Source organism: Rutilus rutilus (assembly GCF_951802725.1).
Source record: "Rutilus rutilus genome assembly, chromosome: 1".
NCBI lineage: Eukaryota > Metazoa > Chordata > Actinopteri > Cypriniformes > Leuciscidae > Rutilus > Rutilus rutilus.
The window spans coordinates 17,019,603-17,045,341 of NC_140209.1; the positions used below are offsets into that span (position 1 = coordinate 17,019,603).

The window sequence follows — 25,739 nt, forward strand, 5'->3', positions numbered from 1 at the left end:
AGCATAACTCATCCCATGTTAGTGTGAGCAGCTTTCAGCACTGATACTGTAGCTCTGGACTACAGCAGTTTGTAAAATAAATGCCTTGATATTGTGTTCATGCATTAAAATATTATATATTTCTATTTCTATTTCCATTTTGTTTTTAACAGTTGTAACATCAACGAAAGCAACAGCACTGATTCCAGATACCACACCAAACACTCTGAATCCAGGTGTGTATGTTCATCATCCTCATTTGACCGACTTGTTGTTCGAACAGCTGATCACAGATTTTGACTCAAGCCATGTTTCATTTGTAATCTTCATCACTTTCTAATTCCATTCTCTTGTACATCACCAACAATCATAAACATGAAAACTAATACCGTAATGTAAAAAGTAACTGTCATTAAATGTCAGACACATCATTCTCATCCAGACAATCCTAAACAATCATGTCACATTCATTTAGTGAACATATGAGGTACAGTCTGTTAGTGTACAGATGGCTTTCAATACATATCAATTTCTATAAAATCATCATCACAAGCATCAATTTACATGATAAATAAGGATATGTATTTGGTTAAACACAGTAATATAGTCCTGCTGAATGTGTCTCTCTATATAGGCTCTCTCTCAGTGACTCTCTGTACTCTCTCTCTCTCTCTCTCTCTCTCTCTCTCTCTCTCAGGGATTGTGGCTGTGATTGTTGTTGTGATTGTTGTTGTGATTGTTGTTGTGATTGTGATTGTTGTTGTTGCCGCTTCATTCGCTCTTCTCCTTCTGGCTCTTATTCTCTGGGTGATTCGTAAAAAAAGAGCAGGTGAGTTTTTCATATTTTGTAACAACAGACAAAAACATCTGATAAAATAAATATGTAATTTAGACAAATTTCTTTCTCTAAAAGTGAAGAGAAATCAATGAGTTAACAAAAATAATGTTTCTATTCTACAGCACTAGATTCTTCTAGACTCTTTTAAAAACTGATTGTCATCTGCATTAGAGACTGTGTGTGTGTTTGATCCTAAACTTTCCCGTGACATTATGTTTCAGGCAACAGAAGAGGGACTGGTGACTCTGTGGTAAGTATTGCAGGTTGATCCATGAGTTATTAATGTTCATAAGGACTGACCCTGAAATATGACACTCTTATTACTCAGATTATAAAATGTCTCAGCAGACAGTTCTGTCAGTCTCGTCTTAAGGCCTCATTATGCTTCTGCGTCAACTCCACGGCGTAGCTACGCCGTCAATCCAACGGCGTCGTGACCGTTTTATGGTTCTGCGTCGGGTTGCGTTGCATCGCGGTGCATTTTCACCGCCAGAACGCTAGGGGGTGGTGTGGTTCGCAAATCTCTTTCCTAGTTTGTTTTGGTTCCGTGCGCCGCTTCCGCTTTTTCTTTTCCGACAATGGCGAGCGAAAGAGAGAGAGTGTTGTTGCAGCTGGAGCTAATCAACGTTGAGCAACAAATGATTTTATTGCAAATGTTTAATCGTAGAAGAAAAAGAAGACGTCAGCGAAGGTGGTCTGTACGACCAGTGCACGAAGACAGGGGAAGGATTGGCGAATTTGTTACGGTTGTTCGACCGCTGAGGGACTTGGACGAAGAAATGCACTTTAAGTATTTTCGGATGTCGAAAGGTCGATTTGACGATCTTGTTCATCGTTTAAAGCCGTTAATACAGCATCAGACTACACACAGTATGCCTATTGACCTCGCTCAGAGACTGGCAGTGACTTTAAAGATTTTATCTTCGGGTGCAAACCAACAGATCACCGGGTTGGGCTACAAAATGGGTGCGACCACGGTGTCCTGCATAGTATCGGAGGTCTGCAAAGCGCTGTGGACTGCGCTGCAGCCCGAATTTTTGCCCTGCCCTTCAACCAGCCAGTGGGAAGCTATTGCTTCAGATTTTTGGCGACTTTGGAACTTCCCAAACTGCGTTGGAAGCCTCGACGGGAAACATGTTAACGTCAAGGCACCACCAAACGCAGGGAGTGACTATTTTAATTACAAGGGGAATCACTCCATTGTTCTCATGGCAACCTGTGATGCCAGGTATCGGTTCACGATGGTGGACGTGGGAGGATATGGACGGGAAAGCGATGGTGGCGTTTTCAAAGCGAGTAGATTTGGGTCGATGCTGCTGGACCACCAGTTGAATCTGCCCCAACCAGCTGAACTGCCTGGGACCAGAGTCCAAATCCCTCACGTTATCGTTGCTGATGCTGCCTTCCCCCTACACTGCAATCTCATGCGTCCCTTTCCAGGTATGTAAATGAAATTAAAACATAGTAGGCCTACATTGTGTCTTCATAACGTGTTTGTTATGCCTATGATTGTGGTACAGTGATTAATACTGTGTTTTCTGAAACAGGGGGGAACATGACGAGGGACAAGGAAATCTACAATTACCGCCACTCCAGAGCAAGGCGGGTGATTGAAAATGCCTTTGGCATCATGGCTGCACGGTGGAGAATTCTGGGAAGACCAATTGAGTTCCATCCAGACAAAGCTGTGAGTGTCGTTAAAGCGTGTGTTGTCCTGCACAACTACCTCACCTACACAGATGAAGTGAACAGCCCAGAGAGCCGATATGTACCACCACATTTTACAGACTGTGACTCTGAAGGGACTGTGCAGCCTGGAGAGTGGCGAAGAATGGTGTCAGACGACACAAACTTTGTCCCCATAGAACCGACACGGATGTCCAAGGCCCGTTCCACCCGAGCTGCCATAGCTGTTCGGAATGACTTGAAGGCTTTTTTTCAGTCTCCACATGGAACTGTGCCATGGCAGGATAATGTAGTGTCCCGTGGCAGACTTGGTTAATTACTTGATATCCATGATGTACCCGTGAACATTGTATTGTAAATAAACAACAAACTTTTTTTCAAAACAAACATTGATTTGATTGATTGAAGTTTATTTCTAGCAACAACAAAAAAAAAAAAAGAATATACATAAATATATACATATACACTACCGGTAAAAAGTTTTAGATCGGTAAGATTTTTAATGTTTTTAAAAGAAGTCTGCATTGATTATTTGATTAAAAATACAAAACAAAAACAGTAATATTGTGAAATATTATTACAATTTAAAACAGCTGTTTTCTATGTGAATATACAGTAAAGTGTAATTTATTCCTGTGATCAAAACTGAATTTTCAGCATCATTAGTCCAGTCTTCAGTGTCACATGATCCTTCACAAATCATTCTAATATGAGTCGATGCTCAAAAAATATTCATTACTATTTTCAATGAAATTGTTTATTTTTTTTCTAAATTCTTTGATGAATAGGAAGTTCAAAAGAACAGAATTTTTTTAAATAGAATATTTTCTAACATTATAAAAGTCTTTACTGTAACTTTTGATCAGTTTATCTCATCCTTGATGAATAAAAGTATTGATTTAATTTATTTCTTTCCCCCCAAAATAAAATTAAAATTCTTATTGTCCCCAAACTTTTGAAGGGTGGTGTTTAATGTTACAAAAGCTTTCAGTTTCAGATAAATGCTGTTCTTTTGAACTCTCTATTCATCATAGCATCATGAAATAGAAATGTAAATAACTGTTTTCAACATTGATAATAATCATAAATGTTTCTTGAGCATCAAATCATCGTATTAGAATGATTTCTGAAGGATTATGTGACACTGAAGACTGGAGTAATGATGCTGAAAATTCAGCTTTAATCACAGGAATAAATTACACTTTAAAATATATTGAAATAGAAAACAGTCATTTTAAATTGTCATAAAATATGTTTTGTTTTATTGTTTTTTATATACTAAATGCAGCCTTGGTGAGCAGAAGAGACTTCTTTTAAAAACATAAAAAATCTTACCGATCTAAAACTTTTGACCAGTAGTGTATAACACAATAAAAACAAATAAAAAAACAAACAGTTTATCACCCATATACATATGCATATATTTTTGTGGGCTTTATACAAGAATTGAGCAGTATAAAAATATGTTTAGAGGGTATGTAGTGAACTTTTATAATTATTGCCACAAATTTCTATACAATGAGTATATTATATTCCAAGACATTTAACTTTATTAATTATAGAAATACTTTTAGATACTTTACCTTGTATGTATCTGATGTGTGGTTTCCAGCTTAAAGGGATACTCCACTTTAAAATGAAAATTCTATCATCATATTCTCACCCTCATGTTGTTTCAAACCTGTATGAATTTCTTTCTTCTGCTGAACAGGAAGGAAGATATTTAGAAGAATATCAGTAACCAGACAGTTTCTGGTCTCATTGACTTCCATATTATATTTTTTCCTACTATGGAAGTCAATGGGACCCAAAAACTGTCTGGTTACTGATATTCTTCTAAATATCTTCCTTCCTGTTCAGCAGAAGAAAGAAATTCATACAGGTTTGAAACAACATGAGGGTGAGTATATGATGACAGAATTTTCACTTTAAAGTGGAGTATCCCTTTAATTTACTATCAATAGTTATTCCCAAGAATTTAACTTCTGACACTATTTCTAATGCAACACCATCAATACTTAATATTTCTGCGTTTTCTTTATAATTACCAAACATCATTACCTTTGTTTTATTTAAATTCAAAGATAATTTATTAATATCCATCCATATTTTTAGTTTTACTAATTCTTTATTTACTGTCTTTATAAGTGTATTATAATTATCAGTATTAGGGTGCAAATGTTCAGTCTCATACAACATCTTGTGAACACTTGAGGCTTTAAAGGTAACCATGAACATTGTATTGTAAATAAACAACAAACTTTTTTTTCGAAACAAAACGTTGATTTATTAATGTGCAATGAGTAATAAAAGTGCCAAGAACAAAGGGCAAAGGTTTAAGTACAATAAAAAAAAATATATAAGGGTAATAGGCACAAGAAATATAAAACACAATATAAGTTAACTGTAATATAAAACATTATCTAAGAAAATGAACTATTTACAAATATTTATAAAAGTGCACTGAATCAGTATGTGAACACCCCAGACGAGGATGAGGACGAGGATGCAAATGTTCAGTCTCTGCTCTCATACAACATCTTGTGAACATTAAACATAACATCAGCCCTGCGGTCCTCTGGCACTCTTCGCAGCAGATCAGCCACTGTCTGGCCAAATCGGCTACACTCGTCGCTGGTGTCCTGCACCAGCTTTTCTTGAAGGTCCATGCGGCGTTCGTCCAGCTGCGTCATTTGCTTTATTAGCCAGTCATCCTGGTTCCTCTTCCGTTTAGACCCCACTCTGGACACAGGTGACTCGGCAAGGATTGAAGATGGTGGGCTACACACAGCAGGCACAGGTGGTGGTTGAGTAGACAAAGAGAATGCCCGTACAGGTGAGGTTGGTGGCTGGGAGGACACAGAGGATGACTCAGATGATGAAGTGGGTGGCATGGAGTCGGAATCAGAAGATGGTGAGGTCTGTTCCTGTTAAAGACAGAGCAGATTAGATTAGATTCAACTTTGTCATTGTGCATAGTACAGGTACAAAGACAACGATGACTGGTTGGTTAGTCTTTGTCTGTGCAGGTAATTACAGTGTTGTCTATGCAGTCTGATTTACGACCAGAGGTCTGGTATAAGATATGGAATTAGCAGCGCATGAAACCAGCAAAGCAAAACAATATTTTCAGCATGTTATGTTACATTTTGTTTGCACAGACGTTACAGACGATACATGACGACATGTGTCACGGTGTGACAAAAACCAGATAAGGAGAGAGAGTAAAATCCTCTTGAAGGCAGTATTATTTGGAGACCTCTTGTGGATGGTCGTCTCATCACACCGCGAAATCTGTTGCCATGGCAGCGAGGCCAATTGCCTGATTGACAGCAGGTGAGGAGAATTACAGAGAGTGTTGTGAGAGGGACGCGCATTAAGATGGGGCTTTAAAAAGAGAGAGGAAACAGACGGTCAGGGTGGTTCTCCTCCCGTGAGATACTGTGTTCTGTCGGCGGGTTGTTTATATTTGAAGCTGGACTGTGAAGCAGGGCGAAGATTGAAGCCGAGAAATGGACATGAGAGAGTGAAGTTTTGTCAATGAGATCCAGGGGATATCGTCAACAGTGGGAAAGACGCAAAGTGATGAGTATTTGATCCGTTGTTTATATGCACTGACACTGAAGTGGTGTGGAAAGTCTGGAAAGCGTGTGGCACGAGTGAAGTATTACACCGAGTGAATTAATGATCTGTCTCCAACCTTTGTTCTTCCTGCACTGAATGTGACGATTACTACATCCGTTTGACTGTCTCTGAGAGAAGTGGAGCCCGTGTAGAGACGAGAGTCGACCTGGTGGGAGAAAGACCGGTGGGTGAGTGCTGGCCCGAATGCACGTGTGCGAGTGGAATGCAGTGCCTGAAGTGACGATTCACACGGTTTGTGTTATGGAGTGAAGTTTATCGTGTGGAGAAGTATTAATAGTCTGCTGTGCACTCGCTTCTATAGTCTTTCACCCGCTGTCTCTGAACGGGGTTCGTTACATCCAGCGTCCAACTTACCATTTGAGACAGTCCCACTCTGTGAATGCTGCCGATCCATTAATTCCTGTTACATTGTTGCAGCGTACAGTTGAACTGGAGCGTCTTGCTTAAAGCAATCTTCCTGTCTGGTGGTCTCCACACGTCCCTATCAAAGGCCGCTGTCTGGTTGGAACAAGAGAAGGTATTGCAGCTGAATGTTTTATTACTGCTGAATGGTTAAATCCTGTTGCATCGATACAGTGTACAGCTGAAGTGGAGTGTCTTGCTTAGAGCATCCTTTCCGACTGGTGGTCTCCACATGCTTCATCGAAAGTCGCTGTCCGGTTCAGAAAAGGTATTTGAAATGAACGTTTGATATGCTGTTGAATAGTTAAACCCTGCTACCTGGTTACAGTGCACAGCCGAAGTGGAGTGTCCCGCTCAAGTGTCCTCTCCGTCTGGTGGTCTCCAAATGTCCCATTGAAGGCTTGTCCTGTTTAGTACGAGAGGAGGTATTTCAATTGAACGTTTGATATGCTGTTGAATAGTTAAACCCTGCTACCTGGTTACAGTGCACAGCCGAAGTGGAGTGTCCCGCTCAAGTGTCCTCTCCGTCTGGTGGTCTCCAAATGTCCCATTGAAGGCTTGTCCTGTTCAGTACGAGAGGAGGTATTTCAATTGAACGTTTCATATGCTGTTGGGAAGTTAAGTCCTGTTACCTGGTTACAGTGTACAGTCAAGTGGAGTGTCTCCCTCAAAGCGTCTTCTCCGCCTGGTGGTCCCCACCTGTCCCCACTGAAAGCCTCCGCCCTGCTCAGAAAGAGAGAAGGTATTTCAATTGAACGTTCCATATGCTGTTGGGAAGTTAAATCCTGTTACCTGGTTACAGTGTACAGTCAAGTGGAGTGTCTCCCTCAAGCGTCTTCTCCGCCTGGTGGTCCCCACCTGCCCCCACTGAAAGCCTCCGCCCTGTTCAGAAGGAGAGAAGGTATCATTGTTGAGCGTCGCATCTTGTTGAACCATTGAACCCTGTTGTATTGTTGCAGGGCACAGTCAAAGTGAAGTGTCCTCTTGCCGGGTGGCCTTCCGTGCCCGTGCTGCAAATTGTTGTTGCTGTTCGGAAGGAAGGAGAATAGCCGCGGCACGTGGCTCAATCAAAGTGTCGTCTTGCTGTCCACGGTCCCCTCCTGGCCCGGCCTGCTCGCCATCTGCGCCCCTGTGACCCGTCTGAATTGAGGATCCCCGTCCTCTGGATACTTACCTCTGGGCAGCCTCCGGCACTCGTTCCATCCTCACCACGAGTATTTACCTGGTTCCAGTCCGAATGGGGTCCGAGTAGCCAAGACGTCCTTGTGAGCCCTGTAAAGAGTACCTACCCAGTGACCTACCTGGATGGTGTGTGTCCTCCTTGATTCCTCTCCGACGAGCCGCAGGGTGTGCACGAACGTCTATCTCGCTCCGGTCCAGGGGCCCATCGAATTGCTTCTGGCGACAAGAAGGAAGATTTTAATTAGGACTTTTCAAATTATCTGCTTTTAACTCAATAAAGAAATTGTTATTCCTTTATCCTCTGTCTGCTGTTTGGTCCCTTGACACGCTCCTCGAGGCGGTACCCGGTCTCCAGGGGTGGGTGCAGTCTGGCTTGGCCCACCCCGACCTGTGACACATGCATTAGGACAACCTGATAGCATTGTTAGCTAGCTAGCTTAGTAGCACACACAAAAAGAGGTACAACAACGAACTTATATTTACCTTAGTTTCGAAATTCGACTCGGTTTCTCGATGCTTGACATGGGGTGCCAGCCAGGACAGAAAATGGTAAAATGCAGGCACCTTTTTGCCGCCTGGATCACCGCTTCTTGGCGCCAGCTTTTTGCGGAGACGAACAAATTTGTCACGCAGGTTTTTCCACCGCTTCATGCAGTCGGTGACGTCCAAGCCAACATTTTGGGCAATCTCTTTCCATGAGTTGTTTGCCATCTGGCAGTCTTTGTAGTGCGCTGAAGAGGAATTGTACAGGTGGTCATACTTTCGTACTTCCTCGATCAAACGTTCCTCAACTTGATCCATCGTTGAAACAGTGAGTGCAGCGGTCCAGATGGTCACTTTAAAAATGGCGGTATAGCGGGAGGGGGAAACCGGAAAAGCTACACTCCGGAAATGATGTATAATCTGACCAATCACAGCCCCTGCGGTCTGCGTCACCGCGACGCGTAGTTACAATTTTTTAGAGGTGCACGTCGAGCTACGGCGGAGGGGTCGCGTCGAGGTTCGCGTCGACGCAGAGGGGTCCGCGGGGGTACGCCGTCGATTCGACGCAGAAGCATAAAACAGGCTTTAGTTTAATCTGTCTCTGTCTGTGTTGTGTTTGAGCACATGGCTCTGTCTTTATTTGTGTTGGCCATGTGTTCCTCTTGTCCCGCCTCCTAGTTTCCAGCGAGCTACGGCGGAGGGGTCGCGTCGAGGTTTGCGTCGACGCAGAGGGGTCCGCGGGGGTACGCCGTCGATTCGACGCAGAAGCATAAAACAGGCTTTAGTTTAATCTGTCTCTGTCTGTGTTGTGTTTGAGCACATGGCTCTGTCTTTATTTGTGTTGGCCATGTGTTCCTCTTGTCCCGCCTCCTAGTTTCCAGTGACCACGCCCTCTTGTTTAGTCGTTGATGAGGTCAGTCTGAGTGTGTGCTCACCTGTTCTTTGTCTGAGGGGCTGTTAACATGACACGGTTTTCAACTAAAAACGTAAAACTTTTTATGCGTTTTGCCCGTTCGTTTACACGACAATGGTGTTTTGGGTCCCTGAAAACGCTATAGTGTTTCATCGCCATCTAGTGGCCTGGCAGCAGAATACAGCGTTTTTAGTCGTTTCGCGGATCCGTGTGAATGGGGATCGTTTTGACAACGGTGTCGTCTGTAGGTGGAAAACTCAAAGGAAAGACTTTTTAAGCATATCGTTTTCGTGTGAACTGAGTGTGTTGTGCTACTGTTACTAATTGCCCATTGCTCTAGTTGTGGATTTCATCATGTGTTGTTCCTGTTGTGTGGGTCAAGTAGTGATGTATGTCTCGAGACCGGTCTCGAGACCACTTTTACGTGTCCTTGACGGTCTTCGGTCTTGGTCTTGTCTTGGTCTCGGACCTCTCGGTCTTGTCTAGGTCTCGCTGTCTCAGACCGACATAGTGGTCGGGGATTTAGCAATACAATAGGCTACTACAATATCCACGACGACACAACGTTCGATAATGCAACATTATTATCCGCAACGGAACGGATTAAAGCGCGCGTCCGAGTGAAGACAGTGCGGCGTGTGCGCCCAATATACGAGAAAACACTTTATCCGCGCCACTGATCGCAGCGGCAACGAGCACTTTGATCACTTGATTTAAAAAAAACACATATCAGTGACATGATGGGTTTTAACTTTATTCAGGAGATTTTGGGTAACTGCACAACTGACAGATGACTTTGAGCGCACCGCCAACGGTGTGTGTGTGTGTGTGTGTAACCATAGCGACAAAACAACCAACTTTCGGATCCTGCACTTAAGCCTATAATTTTGTTTTTAAACATTTTATTATGTATTTAAAAGTTGCAGAATGGATTAATTTGGAGACTCCGAAATCAGCAGAGATAGGCAGGCATTTGCTTAGATGAATTTGTGACTTTGATATCTCTCTGTGTGTAGGTGTGTGTGTGTGTGTGTGTGTGTGTGTGTGTGTGTGTGTGTGTGTGTGTGTGTTGTTTGATTACAGTATTGTATTTAAGATGGTGTTAGACTAAATAAATGGTCTTTTAAATATCATCTGCATATCTCCGTTGTGCTGACTAAACATTAGGCCTAATCCAAGTTTATAATTGTGTATCTTTAATTTGATGTTACGATTTCATCTACACATTAAGTATAATTTTAATTGGTTACATATTTCTCATTCTTTAGACAGACAGTTGTTGGAGGAGCAAGATGGTGTTGGAGGTATTTGATGTTTTGTCAGATGAACCAGTCAGTACCAGTCATGTCAGTCCTCAACAGTACACAAAAGTTAAGGGAGTCTCAATCCTCTAATAGTGCAGTAACAGCCGTCATGCAATTGCTACACATAGTTGATCTCACCCTGCAAAAACATTTACAGTGAGCTCACCGTCACACACATGACATGGTCTGTCTCTGTATTGTTCTGCCTGTGTAGTTGAAGTAATACCGTCTAATATTGAATGTAAACTGCGGCTGAACCCTAGTATGCTGCTGTTCTTGAATTCATACAAGTTATAGCTTAGCTTCAACACGTCTATTTTTTTTCCCTCCCGTCTCGACTTGGTCTTGGTCTTGACTTGATCTGTCTTGGTCTTGGTCTTGTCTTGGTCTTGGTCTCGATACCCTCTGGTCTTGGTAGTGTCTTGGTCTCGGTTTAGGCGGTCTTAACTACAAGTCTAGGGTCAAGTCAAGTCAATCATCCTGTCATGCTACAATAGGATCTGTCATCATAACGTCATGTCTGTATAATAGATTTTCACAAAACATTTATGTGAAATTGCCAGGACACACGTTTTACACATATATTACCTGAACATTTGCAGAACCTGAGGAAAATATCATTGATGGATGGCATTTAATAGCTTGATTTTTCCATATTTCCATTGATGTTTAGGAGCAGACAGATGATGTGACTTATACTGAAGTCGCTGCGAACAGTAAAAAACGAGGCAAAAAGAACAAGGTGAGCGAACACTTCCTTGATGTTGTCCAGCTTCTCTCAACATGATTTTTGTATATTTTCCTCTTATGCAGTTCTTCTTGATTTGTGTGATTATATGCAGTTTTTCATGAATTGAGCTCAAACAACATGCTGTAATAATCGAGGGTTGAAACAACTGTGATGTTCATTCAGGTTCGCTGTGATGATAAAGTGACTTATGCTTCCATCAGAGGAGCAAAAGCTGGAGCTCAGGAGAACTGCAGTCAACTTTATGCCTCTGTGAACAAGAACAAATCAGTCAAATAATTATACAAAACCCACATGAGCAGAGGAATATCAGTCTAATATAACTCAATCCTAATGGGTTCATTCATTGTTAATACTTTACAATTTGTTTGTTAACAAGTAAAAGACATTGAATGAACTGTTGTCTTTTGTCCTCTTTGTGTTCTGGCTTTGAGTTCTAGCGCTTCCAGAACTGTTTTAATAACCTTTGGTCTTTAGTTTTAATTTAGCAATGTGAAACTAGTGTGACTACATATTTTCAGGAGTATTTTCAGAGCGGTGAACTCACTGTTGAGGTTTGGGAACATGTTTCTGCTGAGTGTGAGAACTCTGTTAGTTTAACCACACATGTATATTAGAGAAACATTTAAAGAAAGAAGAGGAACTGACATCTTAACCCACACAGAACTGATCATCTCTGAACCCAGTTTGGACTGAACCTGCTAAAACAAAAAATAAGTTATTTAGTGGATAAATACAAGTATTAGTCTGGTACCTTTTATTGGATGCTGAATAAGACAAAACATTTTAAAATGTACTTATTATTCAGTCCCATAAGTACATAAAAACAGTTATTTGTACATATCGCATTAATAACCTTATTAATATTGCAAGAGTAAATTAACTTCCATAAATTGCCATTAAAAACATGTTAAGGAAAACATAAAGGATCTGCAATATGGAAGTTAATCTTCTCTTGTTTTGTCTTATTCAGCATTCAATAAAAGGTACCAGACAAATATCCGTTAAAGAAGTTATTTTTGTTTTAGCAGGTTCAGTCCAAACTGGGTTCAGAGATGATCAGTTCTGTGTGGGTTAAGATGTCAGTTTTTTTTTAGTTTTTTTTTTTGCAGACATTTGTTGACAGGTTTTTGCTTAATTGGCTTAATATGCTATTTATGTTTAAAGCAATAAAACAGAAAGAAATAAAGAAAGAAAGAAAAAGAAAGAAAGAAAGAAAGAAAGAAAGAAAGAAAGAAAGAAAGAAAGAAAGAAAGAAAGAAAGAAAGAAAGAAAGAAAGATGTTCTGTACTTTATACTGCACATAGCCCAGTATTGTATATTGTACTATATTGTTTACATATTTCAAATTGTTTTTTGTGTAGGCTACGTCAAACTTCAAGCTTTTAAAACTACTTCAAACTTTCTGGTTAGGCTTTTTCAAGACAGCTTAAAGTTTGTCTACAAAATATTTTTATCTAACAATTGTAAAGTGGCTTTACATGTTACAACGCTGCCTGATTCAAGCAGATATAGTGGCTGTTAATGCATGAAAATCCAAATTCAGCATTAACAATCACCATCTTTATTCTAATTTGAATTACATATCTGTGAAAATAAAAGACATTACAAATAAAAAAAAAAGACTGAAAATAAGCGCACGTTTGTGCGAGTAGTGAATATTTACAATTTCCAACAAAACTTGTTATTATTATTCAATTAATTATTCAACTCGAGAAATAGGCAGAGTTATTCATCATTGTGCAACACAATTCGGAGACCACATGACAACTTACAGTGCTTGACTTTTTCGTGAAAAAGGAGTGAAGATTTTTTTCCCGTTTTGAACTCATTGCGACCTCTATGAAAATGAAGGATACAGCGCGGGTGCGAGCGTGGGCGTGTCGTGATGCACGAGTCGATTACCATGGAAACGTTAAAGTCACGTGTGTAGATAGACTCTCTTGACTCTTTGAATTTTAAATCTGGATGTACACACATTGGCCCGTGAAAACCTCAACTTGTCGTGAACACACTTGCCCTACGAAAAAGTGCGGGGGACGAATTTACATTTTATAAAAAGTGGGGGGGGACACGTCCCCCACGTAATCTACGCCCATGGAAAATACGTAGTCACACTAGTTCTACCAGAAAGACTCGGGAGATAAAATGATGTAACGAAGCATACATTTATTGACAGCCCAGCAAGCATTATTATAAGTTCTTTGGCGTAGGCCCCGTCCATAGTTCGTAATCCGAGGGTAGCGGATCTGCATCTCCTGCCTGAAGACGAGGTATGGTCAGGACCAGGGTGCGAACTACGGGGGAGCTAGGGGGAGCTCGGCTCCCCTTAATAAGACATGGGCTCCCCTGAAAACGTGATTTGTGAAATTTTGGGGGGTCTCAAAAAATATAGACAATGTGTTATTTTGACGTGCAATTTCAGTTTTGTGTAATGTGATCATCAAGGATTATTATGTGTAAAATAGCAAAAATATCATTCATTCATGCAGGGTGGTGATTTAAACCTACCGGTAATTCACTTCAATAAAGATAACTATGCATGCTATTCTTGTCATGAGCATCAAGGTGTGGTGGCGCTGCGGTGCAAATTCCACTCATGTTAACTCACAGATTCGTCGAAAAAAATATAAACGAGGCCATTGATCTGCGCGCATGTTGCAAAGTCCTTGAAATCCATTCTGTGTTAAGGTAAGGCATGTTATTCCCAAAATGTGTTGTGGCTGGGTTGTTATAGGTCTGCATGACTCTCGATGTCTTAGGCCTAATTGACCGGAGGAATTATGATATTCTTCTGTAGCCCGACGAATAATTTAACCGTTGTTCATGTGAACTCAAAGACAGCCTATTTATAGACTATTTGTTGGTGGATGTTTGCTGTTTGACCTATCGGGTCGATAAAGTGTAATAGGGTAAATCCTGTATAGTGATTTATCCTATATAGTGCTTGCATAAAGCAAGTAGTGCATACACTTGTGACTTGTAGCTGTTATATATCTGACGTGAACAATCCATTCATTGCGTCTGTCACGTGACAGATGAACGAAAGACTCTGAAGGTAAAATAATTATTTATGTTCCTTGTAAATTATTTTTGACTGCATTATAATGATTTCTTAATTCAGAATATAATCAAGATTGCGTAGGTGGATGTGTTCGGGGGATTTGCCTGTTAAAAGTATAACATTTAAAGCCCCTTAGATGAACGAAATGGCTCGAGAAAAGATTCTTTCATTTTGTTTAAAAAAACAAAACAAAAGTGGGCTCCCCCAAAAGACACGGTATAGTTCGAACACTGGTCAGGACCATCCTGGTGGTGGTGGGGAGGGTGGAGGTTGTTGTCGCGTCGGCATCTGCGAACTCAAACATGTGTAAGTACCGATCTTTTATACAGAAAGTATAAAGACGTGATTCGATAGAAATGAAGGTAATAAGTGACGAAATAATTGAGTCTTCCTGGCAGAACTTAAGCTAAAGCTTTCATTTCCACATTGCTAAATTAAAACTAGACCAAAGGATATTAAAACAGTTCTGGAAGCGCTAGAACTCAAAGCCAGAACACAAAGAGGACAAAATACAACAATTAGGCAGAAACGCATGTGTATTAGTTTAACCATACTGGTTTTAAATCTTCTTTTCCAGGTCTAGAAATCCCTCTTTTAAATGGCTATCTTGTATATCCAGGTTTCCAAGATGGCTTCCAAAACAATTTAAATAATCATTGAATTTTGTTGTTTTAGCATATTTTAATGTTAGTTTTTTTTCTTCATACATAACATTTTGTACCGTTTTGATGCTGGAAATATATGTTTTACATGTCAACGTCTGTGCTTTTGAAATGTACAGTATGTGTAATAAGCAAAGCTTCTGCCTACTCCTTTTGGGTCTCTGCGAGTTGTTTTGATCACATATTTCTTGTGCATTTTCCCAGTTAAATTATTAACTCCCTACTAGGCTATATATCGATATAGTTTTCAAACTCACTGTTCACTAAAATAATTGAAATAGAAACAGAGCGCATTTAGGCCAACTTTGTATTGGCTTTGTATTGCCTGAAGCCGCCTCCTTGTCATTTCTAACTTATAACAAAGAACAATGTCTAAAAGCTGCTATGTGACAAGGTGTACAGCAAACAAGCTACAAAACCCTAGAAACAAGTTTGGTAACACTTTATAATAACGTTCAGTTGTAAGTCATGTATAAGTGGTTAGTTAATGATGAACTAATCATTTACAAAACATTCATAAATGATTAGCAAGTGATATACTAACATTTTATGTATGTTTTGTAAATTCCATTACAAGTCATTTACAAGTGATTAGTAAATGATTAACTAATTATTTACGAAACATGACTATGCGTTCATAAATGATTAATAAGTGATATGTTAATTATTGTATACGTTTTGTAGATTCAGTTATAAGTCATTTACAATTGATTAGTTAATGATTAACTAATCATTTACAAAACATGACTATGCGTTTCATACATTTTTTATAAATTATGTTGTTGTTTTTTTGTATGTATGTAGCAATTAGAGGGTGCAAAAAGTGTTGTAAATGCCTTGTATACACGTACAGATCATTTGTAACAGGTCAGTAGCAGTGTTCAACACAATGATGTGTAAACGCATGAATAAATCATTTACAACACTTTCTGCATCCCCTAATCTAAAGTGTAAACTATTCATCACTTGTAAATGTGTTACACATCATTCGTACATTAGAATCAAATCACTTCAAGAATCAATAAGGCATAAGATCAACGAATCGTATCTACGAATGATGTGTAACACATTTACAAGTGATGAATAGTGTACACTTTAGATTAGGGGACGCAGAAAGTGTTGTAAATGATTTATTCATGCGTTTACACATCTATAACAGGTGTTGAACACTGTAGTGTGTACTGCAGTGTAAGTGCTGACTGGTGAGGGTATAGACAGCTGTCTTCTGTAGTGTGTAGTGTAGTGTAGTGTGTACTGCAGTGTAAGTGCTGACTGGTGAGGGTATAGACAGCTGTCTTCTGTAGTGTGTAGTGTAGTGTAGTGTGTACTGCAGTGTAAGTGCTGACTGGTGAGGGTATAGACAGCTGTCTTCTCTGAAACACATGGAGTCTTTAACCACTGTGCACCTGATGTGAGCAAAACATACAAAAAAATTTAACAATTTATTAAACATTTATGAAACGCATAGTCATCTTTTGTAAATGATTAGTTAATCATTTACTAATCACTTGTAAATGACTTGTAACGGAATTTGCAAAACATACATAAAATGTTAGTATATCACTTGCTAATCATTTATGAATGTTTTGTAAATAATTAGTTCATCAGGAACCAGGATTATTGTTTATTGCTGATTTTGAAAAGGCGTTTGATAAAGTTCAATGGAAGTTCATAAAACAATGTCTTATCTTTTTTAATTTTGGGAAAAACTTAATACAGTGGTTTGAAACTCTTTATAATCAACCAGTTAGTCGAGTGATTAATAACGGTCATATATCAGACACATTTTTATTAATGCAAGGAGTCCGTCAAGGGTGTCCTTTGTCACCGTATCTCTTTATTTTATGTATTGAAATTCTGGCTATTAAAATTAGGAACAATCCAGATATATCAGGTCTATTTCCAAACGGTAAAGAGATTAAGTTAACAATGTATGCTGATGATGCAGTCTTTTTTATAAAACCAACACAATCAACTTTGGAAGGACTAATAAGGGAATTAAATACGTTTTCAAAAATATCTGGTTTGAAACCTAATTTTGCGAAATGTAACATTTTGAGAATTGGGACATTAAAAGACACAAATTTTATTTTAAACAGTTCCGTTCCTGTTAAATGGATTAATGGAGACGTTAATTTATTAGGGATTTATCTACCTGACAACTTTAAAGAAATTGTTAAATTCAATTATGAGAGAAGGATGGAAAAAGCAGATAGAATTTTACAACCTTGGAGGGGGAACTCTCTGACAATTCAAGGAAAAGTAACTCTGATTAATACATTAGTAATTCCACAATTTGCCCACTTACTAATGCTTCTTCCTTCACCTAGTATGAAGTTCTTCAAACATTTTGAACAAAAAATTTTCAAATTTATATGGAACAATAAACCAGATAAAATTAAAAGGCAGTATTTATATAATTCTTATGATAACGGCGGACTGAATTTGAAAAATCTTCGAATGATGGATTGTTCCTTGAAAGCCTCCTGGGTTGCTAAAATTTATCACAACAAACAATGGATCATAAGCCAGAGATTATATTCAGCCTTTTCCTTTTTCTCGAATAATATATTTCCTTTTTATCAATTAAAAGCAATACATATTGATAAAATATTTCAAAATAGTTTAAAAGAGTTATCACCTTTCTTCAAGGATGCACTGAAAGCTTGGTTGAATTTCCAGTACCACCCTCCAGATACAATTCAAGATATTCAGACACAGTTGTTATGGATGAATTCAAATATTACGGTTGGAGACAAGCCATTGTTGTGGGAGGAATGTGTCAAAAATGGGTTAATTTTTGTCAATGATCTTTTAGATTTATCTGGAGATTTTATTTCTTATGAAAACTTGAGAAATTTTTTTAGCATTTCTCTCAATCAGTTACAATTCAACCAGCTGATTTCTGCAATTCCTAAAACTTGGAAAGTGAAACTGCAAAATGAAAAGAAGAATAAATTAATGGTTTGTCTCCCACCAATAAGATGCCTTAAATGGTTGTCTGGTGTAAAGATAAATAAAATAATATATATTTGGAATTTAAATATCACGGGCACTGCACTTTTTCCACACAGAACCTGCCTGTTTTGGGAAAATGAATTTAATGATCCAATTTTGTGGAAAGATTATTTTAGAACAATTTATAGAACTACAATCGATTCATATTCCAGAATATTTCAACTTAAAATCTTTTATAATATTGTTGCAACAAAAAAATCTCTGTTCAAATGGCAGATAGAAAAGGATCCCTGTTGTAGGTTCTGTGGGGATGAGGAGGAGGACCTGATGCATTTGTTTTATTTTTGCCCACATGTGGCTAGGTTTTGGGTCAGTATACAGTTATGGTTAAGGTCTATGGATATTGTTTTGCAAATCACACCTCAGAATATTTTGTTATGTGTCTTTGAGGGTAAATGCATACATTTTTTGAATATGATTATTTTGATGGGTAAAATTTTTATTTTTAAAGCTAAAACTTTATCAAATTTATGTATAAAACACTTTAAGAATAGAGTGTGTTATCAATATATGCTAGAAACAATTATTGCAACAAATAATAATAGAATAACCGAGCATGAAAATAAATGGAATGTCTGCTTATTTGAGTTAGAGATATAAATATTAGGCGTTCGTTTTTTTTTTTTTAAGGTGCTGTTAAAAACAGCTGCTGTTGGTGTTATGGCATAATTGTTTTGCTAATTCTATTGTGATTTTTGTTTATTGATTTTTTGACCAGTAGTATTGATTTATTTTATTTTTCATTATTAATTTTGTTTGCTTTGTGCTTCCTTTTATTTTGCTTTCTTGTCATGTGTGGATGATTGGGGTTGTGGTATGAATGCATGGGGAGGTAGGTGGGGGGTTTGAAGCTTGTCTTGTTATTTTACTTGTAATAAAAAAAATAAAAAAAATAAAATAATAATAATTAGTTCATCATTAACTAACCACTTATACATGACTTACAACTGAACGTTATTATAAAGTGTTACCACAAGTTTTTACAAGCTGTTGACCCCAAAAAACAAGCATTTAAGGGCACAAAAGTGGATACAGGCAATTGAGACAGGGTGTAACGTATAGCTTAGCTTAAAGAAATATATAAAACTGACATTTGAGTAAGTGACAAAATGTTGAGTGTCAGGATCCCACAATTAACCCATTCTTCCAGCGGATGCTTCACGTCTTATTGCCTGTATCCACTGTGGCATCATGAGAGGTAGAGGATCACCAAAGTGTGGGTTGCTTCACAAATCGAGTCCAGACAGAGAGCAGATTTTCTGTCTACACCTGTTGTTGGTGTTAGCCTTACGCTGACTGAGCTAACGTTAACATACACTGCTGCTTGGTAACTTCAGACTGTTAGCTAAATATTTAATGTAGAACATTCTGTGTAGCTTACTAAAGAAAAACATTTTGTAGGCCTACCATGAAAACGAGTCCACTTAAAACTGCAACATTTTCTGTCAGCACTGTACAAGTAGTGTGTAACAGTCATGTTCTTTTAGTTTTGTTCTCATGGACTTTTAGTTTGTATTCTTTAGTTCCCTTTTTCCCATGTCTGAGTTTCCTGCCATCATCAGTTACCATGGACACCCATCTCACCAGCTGTCACTCATCATGTTCATTAGCTCTGTGTATTTAGTTCCTCATTGTTCTCTGTTTCCTGTCGGTTCTCGTTAACGCACTAGCTAAGTTTGGTTATGTATGTGTTCTGCTATTAAAGCCTATTTATTCTTATTTCGTCTTCATCGTGTTCCTGTTGAAGCCACGCTGAGCCATAGCGTGACATAGTGCTGTCAACATTGATTAACTGAGTGATGATTGACCATTATTGAAGACATGTGATGTTAACAAGCAGAATCACCAACGGAGAAAAGGGGTTGGTTAAGGGGTGGGGGCGTGGTTTTGGGAGGCGTGATTAAGGGGTGGGGGCGTGGTTTGGGGGTGAATGCATAAAAAAATACTTGACAAATGCATTCACAACCTTGCAACTATGTTATTGTTCTTTAATACATAAAGTAATACATCCTTTCCTATTAACGTTTGGCCCGCAACAATAGAATAATAAAAAAATTATAATAATTGTTTAGCTTTTAACACCTTTTACATGACACTATTTGTTTTCATGGCCATAGATCTAAAAAAAAAAAAAAAAATCTACTACACTATTTCAGTAAAAAACATTCTCCTGATGTTTACATTTACATTTACATTTAGTCATTTAGCAGACGCTTTTATCCAAAGCGACTTACAAATTAGGACTAAAATTGAGCGAGTCATCATGAAGAGGCAAAAAACAACAACAACGCAAGAAGTGCTCAGAATACGAGGTTCAGGCATTATTCAGAGTAGCATAAGCCCGATAAGTGAGGTGTAAAGGATGTTTTTTTTTTATTTATTTTTTTTTTTTTTATGAAGGTAAGTGCTCACGAAAGAGATGGGTTTTCAGCTGTTTTTTGAATGTTGTCAGGGATTCTGCATTCCGGATGAGGGTGGGGAGAGTGTTCCACCAGCATGGAACTGTGAATGAGAATGTTCTGGAAAGTGATTTTGTGGCTTTCTGTAATGGAACCACGAGACGTCGTTCATTGATCGATCGTAGGTGTCTGGTAGGGATGTAGGCTCGTAGGAGTGAGTGAAAGTAGGAGGGAGCTGAGCCTGTGATAGATCTGTAAGCAAGCGTCAGTGCCTTGAACTTGATGCGAGCAGCGATAGGTAGCCAGTGCAGAGAGATGAACAGAGGAGTGACGTGGGCCCTCTTGGGCTCGTTGAAGACAAGACGGGCTGCAGCATTCTGGATCATCTGTAGAGGTTTGGTTGCACATGCTGGAAGTCCGGCCAGAAGAGCATTGCAGTAGTCAAGCCTAGAAATGACCAGGGCCTGGACGAGAAGTTGTGTTGCGTGCTCAGTTAGGAAAGGCCTGATCTTCCTGATGTTGTGCAGCGCAAACCTGCATGATCGAGCTGTCTTTGAAATGTGATCTGTGAAGGTCAGCTGGTCATCAAACATTACTCCCAGATTTCTGACCGACCTTGATGGGGGGATCGATGATGAATCAAGCTGGATGGTGAAGTCGTGCTGTAGAGATGGATTGGCAGGGAGGACGAGAAGCTCAGTCTTTGCCAGGTTGAGCTGCAGGTGATGTTCCTTCATCCATGTGGAGATGTCTGCCAGACAGCTTGAGACCCGTGCAGCTACTGTTGGATCATCTGGTTGAAATGAGAGGAAGAGCTGTGTGTCATCAGCATAGCAGTGGTAGGAAAAACCGTGTGCCTGTATGATGTGTCCCAGTGATGTAGTGTAGATGGAGAAGAGGAGGGGACCAAGAACTGAACCCTGGGGAACCCCTGTGGTCAGTTGATGTGCTCTGGATACCTCGCCTCTCCATGCGACCTTGAAGGACCTACCTGTGAGATAGGACTCAAACCAGTCGAGTGAAGTTCCTGTGATGCCCAGTGATGAGAGACAGGACATAAGGATCTGATGGTTTACAGTGTCGAAGGCAGCAGACAGATCCAGGAGAATGAGGAGTGAAGATTTGGAAGCAGCTTTTGCAGTCCGTAGGGCTTCTGTGACCGACAGTAATGCAGTCTCAGTTGAATGCCCTTTCTTGAAGCCAGATTGGTTGACATCCAGCTGGTTGTTTAGAGACAAGAAGGATGTTACTTGGTTAAAAACAGCTCTTTCAAGTGTTTTCGCAATGAATGGTAGGAGAGAGATAGGTCTGTAGTTCTCTACAAATGATGTGTTTAGTGTTGGTTTTTTAAGCAGTGGAGTGACCCGAGCCTGCTTGAATGCTGTAGGGAAGGTGCCAGTATGGAAGGATGTGTTGATGATGTGTGTGAGTGCTGGTAGAAGTGTGGGAGAGATGGCTTGTAGAAGGTGTGAGGGGATGGGGTCTAGAGGGCAGGTGGTAGGATGACTGGAGAGGAGAAGTGTAGATACTTCTTCCTCGGTTAGCGGAGAAAAGGAGGACAGAGGGGTATTGGCTGTGGAAGGGGTCAGTCTTGGTTCCTGTGTGTGTGGAGCTGAGAACTGACTGCTGATGGTTGTTGTTTTGTTGGTGAAGAAGTTCGCAAAATCGTCGGCAGTTAAAGAGGAGGTGGGTGGTGGTGGAGGTGGACAGAGAAGAGAGTTGAATGTCTTGAAGAGTAATCGTGTGTTGGGGGAGCTGTTGATCTTGTTGTGGAAGTATGAAGATTTTGCAGCATGAACATCAACAGAAAAGGACGAGAGGAGAGATTTATACATACTCAGGTCAGATGAGTATTTTGATTTGCGCCATTTCCTCTCTGCTGCCCTGAGTTTGGTCCGGTGTTCACGAAGAACCTCAGATAACCAGGGGTTAGAAGGAGTAGCGCGGGCTGGCCTGGAGGAGAGAGGGCAGATATTGTCTAGAGAAGAGGTTAGAGTGGAGCATAAGGTATCCGTTGCAGTATTCACATCCAGAGATGAGAATTGTGAGGGTGGGGGAAGAGAGGATGACACGGCAGAGGAAAGGTGGGAGGGGGAAAGTGAGCGCAGGTTTCGCCTGATGGTGACTGGTGGTGGGGTTGGTGGTGCCGGGGTAGTGAGTTGTAGACTGAAAGTAATGAGGAAATTATCTGAAACATGGAGAGGTCTCACCAAAATATTGTCTGTGGTGCAGTTGCGTGTGTAAACCAGGTCCAGTTGGTTGCCTGATTTGTGAGTACCTGTGGTGATGTGTCGTTTGAGATCGAAGGAGGCTAGGAGAGAGGTGAAGTCTGTTGCAAGTGGTTTTTCGAGATGAATGTTGAAGTCACCGAAGACTAGAAGTGGGGTGCCGTCCTCAGGGAAAGAGGACAGCAGCACATCCAGCTCCTCTACGAAGTTACCCAGCTGACCTGGGGGGCGATAAATGACTACAATATGGATCTTACTGGGGGTTGTAAGTGTGATAGCATGATATTCAAATGAGTTGTTGTTGCATAGAGAAGAGAGCGTTGAGTATTTCCACTTGTTGGAGACGAGAAGCCCTGTCCCGCCACCCCTTCCAGACTGGCGAGGGGAGTGAGAAAAGGAGAAATTGCTAGAGAGAGCAGCGGGGGTTGCTGAGTCTTCTGGTTGAATCCAGGTCTCAGTCAGGCCCAGGATACTGAGAGTAGAATGAGATGCAAAGGCTGGAATGAAGTCAGCTTTGTTGACTGCTGACTGACAATTCCATAGACCCACGGAAAGAAAGAGAGGAGCGTGTGAGGATGAGAGAATGGGACGCAGATTAGCAGTATCACGCTGCCTTGTGCGCGTGATGAAGGGGCGTGTTCGAGAGATAACAGGAATGTGTTGAAAACACATGCTGATTAGGGAGAAAGATAAGATAAGAAGTGGAAAGGGAAAAGGAGATACTTAAGTGCCTTTCTGGTGTCCTTGCTCGGTGGAGTCGCGCAGGTAGAGTCGATGGTCTTTACCCGAGTTGGTCTTCACACGAGGAGGCTGAACGCTTCCGCGACAGCGCGCAAATTACACAGATATACAGATAATGCTTACACCGCTTGAGTGAGTACAGCTGTTTCGGTCGTGCAATTAAGTGAATAGGGCGACAATGGGCCAAAACGAAAGTGCTAGTAGCAAAGGCTTAAGTGCAAATTAGACTGTAATAATAATAATTTTCACTCACGGCTGCTTGTTTAATGTAGTAACGCGTCTAACTAAAATACAGAATTATGTGAAGTTCAAAATATAAAATAAGCAGAGATTCGAAGATGGCCTTACCTTGACTAAAATGCAGCACTGAAAAAGCAGGAGAACAGAGTATTCTAGAGAAAACACACTTGCGCGCTCCTGTCGTGCCTCTTGTATGCTCACTTGTCCTACGGGAATGATCTGGATCTCCTCTATTTAAATGTATTCCTACAGAAGCTGTTTCGGTCGTGCAATTAAGTGAATAGGGCGACAATGGGCCAAAACGAAAGTGCTAGTAGCAAAGGCTTAAGTGCAAATTAGACTGTAATAATAATAATTTTCACTCGCGGCTGCTTGTTTAATGTAGTAACGCGTCTAACTAAAATACAAGCCCCTGGGCATATTAGCGCGAGGATTCGTTTCAAAGTTAGCATCTTGAACAGCCATTTCTGAGGGCGTAGTTCAGATGTCTGAGGTCTGGGATGGGCCTGATGCCGCCATCCTTCTTGGGAACGAGGAAGTAACGGCCATAGAAGCCTGACAGCATTTTCGCCAGTAAGCTCAGTACTTCAGTGCGGAGGACGTGAGCCACGTTGCTCTTCACTAAAGCATTGACTATGCCCGTGAAGCGGGGTGGTCTGTGAGCGAACTGGAGCGAGAAACCATGTCCAGAACCCATTTTAACACACCGGGGATAGCTTTCCAAGCCTTGGCCTGGGTGGCTAAGGGCTGAATTAGTTGAGATGGCAGCTCGCCACGCTGGGTCGGGGACTGGTGTTCATAGAAGTAGCGTTTGGCCGGGTGGAGGCGCGGCTTACGGCTTTGCTTCAGGGCCTGGGTCACTGCTGAGCTGCAGAACGCGAGCGTAGCGAGGCGAGACTTGCGCTTAGTCAGCGTTGTGCTCGCTCTCACTGTTTTTGGAGTTTTCCTGCTACAGAGATAGTGAGACACGTGGGAAATAGACCGGCGTGAGCTCACTTAGTCCTGTTTATTCAGCCGTGTTTCCGTGCTGAAGAATGAGGGGAAGAGTTGCCGAATCATTTCATAGTTGATGAACCTTACACAGTTATTGAAGCAAATCACCACTGAACTGAATTGATCTGAATAATGACTCTATTGTCTTTACAGGAGTCAGGAGAATCGGTTTGCATCCTTATTTTTCTGTTTATTCCAGTGAAGCTGCTCTGAATCAGTCTGTACTGTATAAAGTACTATTTAAAGTCTCTCTAAACACTCTTAATGAAAGAGTTTTTTTTATCAGAACAACTTTAAGAAATCCTTAGAATTATATTGAAAATGCTGGATCTTATGCTGTAGAATCACAGGGCGACTGTAATCAATAAGGTAAATCAAACTCAGAGATTAGACTATAAATTAGTTCAGTCATTCAGGTCAAATGATGATTATGTCGAAACATAACCAACACCACCTGATCGCCTTTTCTCTTGTCTGGTTGTTACAACCCAGTTATGCTTAAAACGGAGAAGTCTTTCCTTTGAGTTTTCCACGTACAGACGACACCGTTGTCAAAACGATCCCCATTCACACAGATCTGCTAAAACGACTAAAAACCCTGTATTCTGCTGCCAGGCCACTAGATGGCAATGAAACACTATAGACTGAACACCTAATACACATGTGCATGACCTCATCGTCTTCAGAGATTCACATTTTGATTGTTTATGAGGAGACCGTTTTCAAAAACTTGCACTTTGAAACCCGTTTTCAAACATTTGTGTTATCAGGCCCCAAAACACCATTGTAGTGTAAATGAACGTAAAAAGTGTAACATTGAAAACGGTGTTGTGTAAACAGCCCCTAAGAGAGTTAAAATAACACTGAAGCAGTGTTAAAGTTATAATTAAGATATAACTAAGTTATAATTAATTATTCAGTGAATAATTGAGTGATAATTGACAATTATTGAAGACACCTGATGTTAACAAGCAGAATCACTGAAGGAGAAAATCACACCGTTATGGTGATCAGTGTTTGCTTTAGTTGGGCCCTTGACTTTTTAACGTACCCTTATTTTAACACTTTTGAGTGTGGTCTAAAATAAATTCCCAGGAGAGTTAATTTAACACTGGAGTTTTTGCTGTGTATATATAGATGAAGTGTGATCTTGACGCATCTGTCAGCGCAACACTTCTGAAGGTTGAGAATTTGTAGTTTCACAAGCACAAACT

At 40.2% G+C, this 25,739-nt stretch overlaps 2 protein-coding genes and 1 long non-coding RNA gene across 3 annotated transcripts in view; 2 read left to right on the forward strand and 1 right to left on the reverse strand.

The window, feature by feature from the left end:
- The window catches only part of LOC311291374 (uncharacterized protein), a 668,579-nt gene that overhangs the window by 220,990 nt on the left and 421,850 nt on the right, over positions 1–25,739 (reverse strand). The window lies entirely within an intron of this gene.
- LOC311303959 lies at positions 688–11,474 on the forward strand. Its single transcript, XR_014629859.1, has 4 exons — positions 688–808; positions 1,039–1,067; positions 11,106–11,174; positions 11,346–11,474. It is a non-coding gene; the product is annotated as an uncharacterized lncRNA (long non-coding RNA).
- Positions 1,404–2,923, forward strand: LOC311303906 (putative nuclease HARBI1). Its single transcript, XM_084430655.1, has 2 exons — positions 1,404–2,257; positions 2,365–2,923. Exons 1-2 carry the CDS (start codon positions 1,456–1,458, stop codon positions 2,817–2,819), a joined length of 1,257 nt encoding a protein of 418 aa, XP_084286781.1. The 5' UTR covers positions 1,404–1,455; the 3' UTR covers positions 2,820–2,923.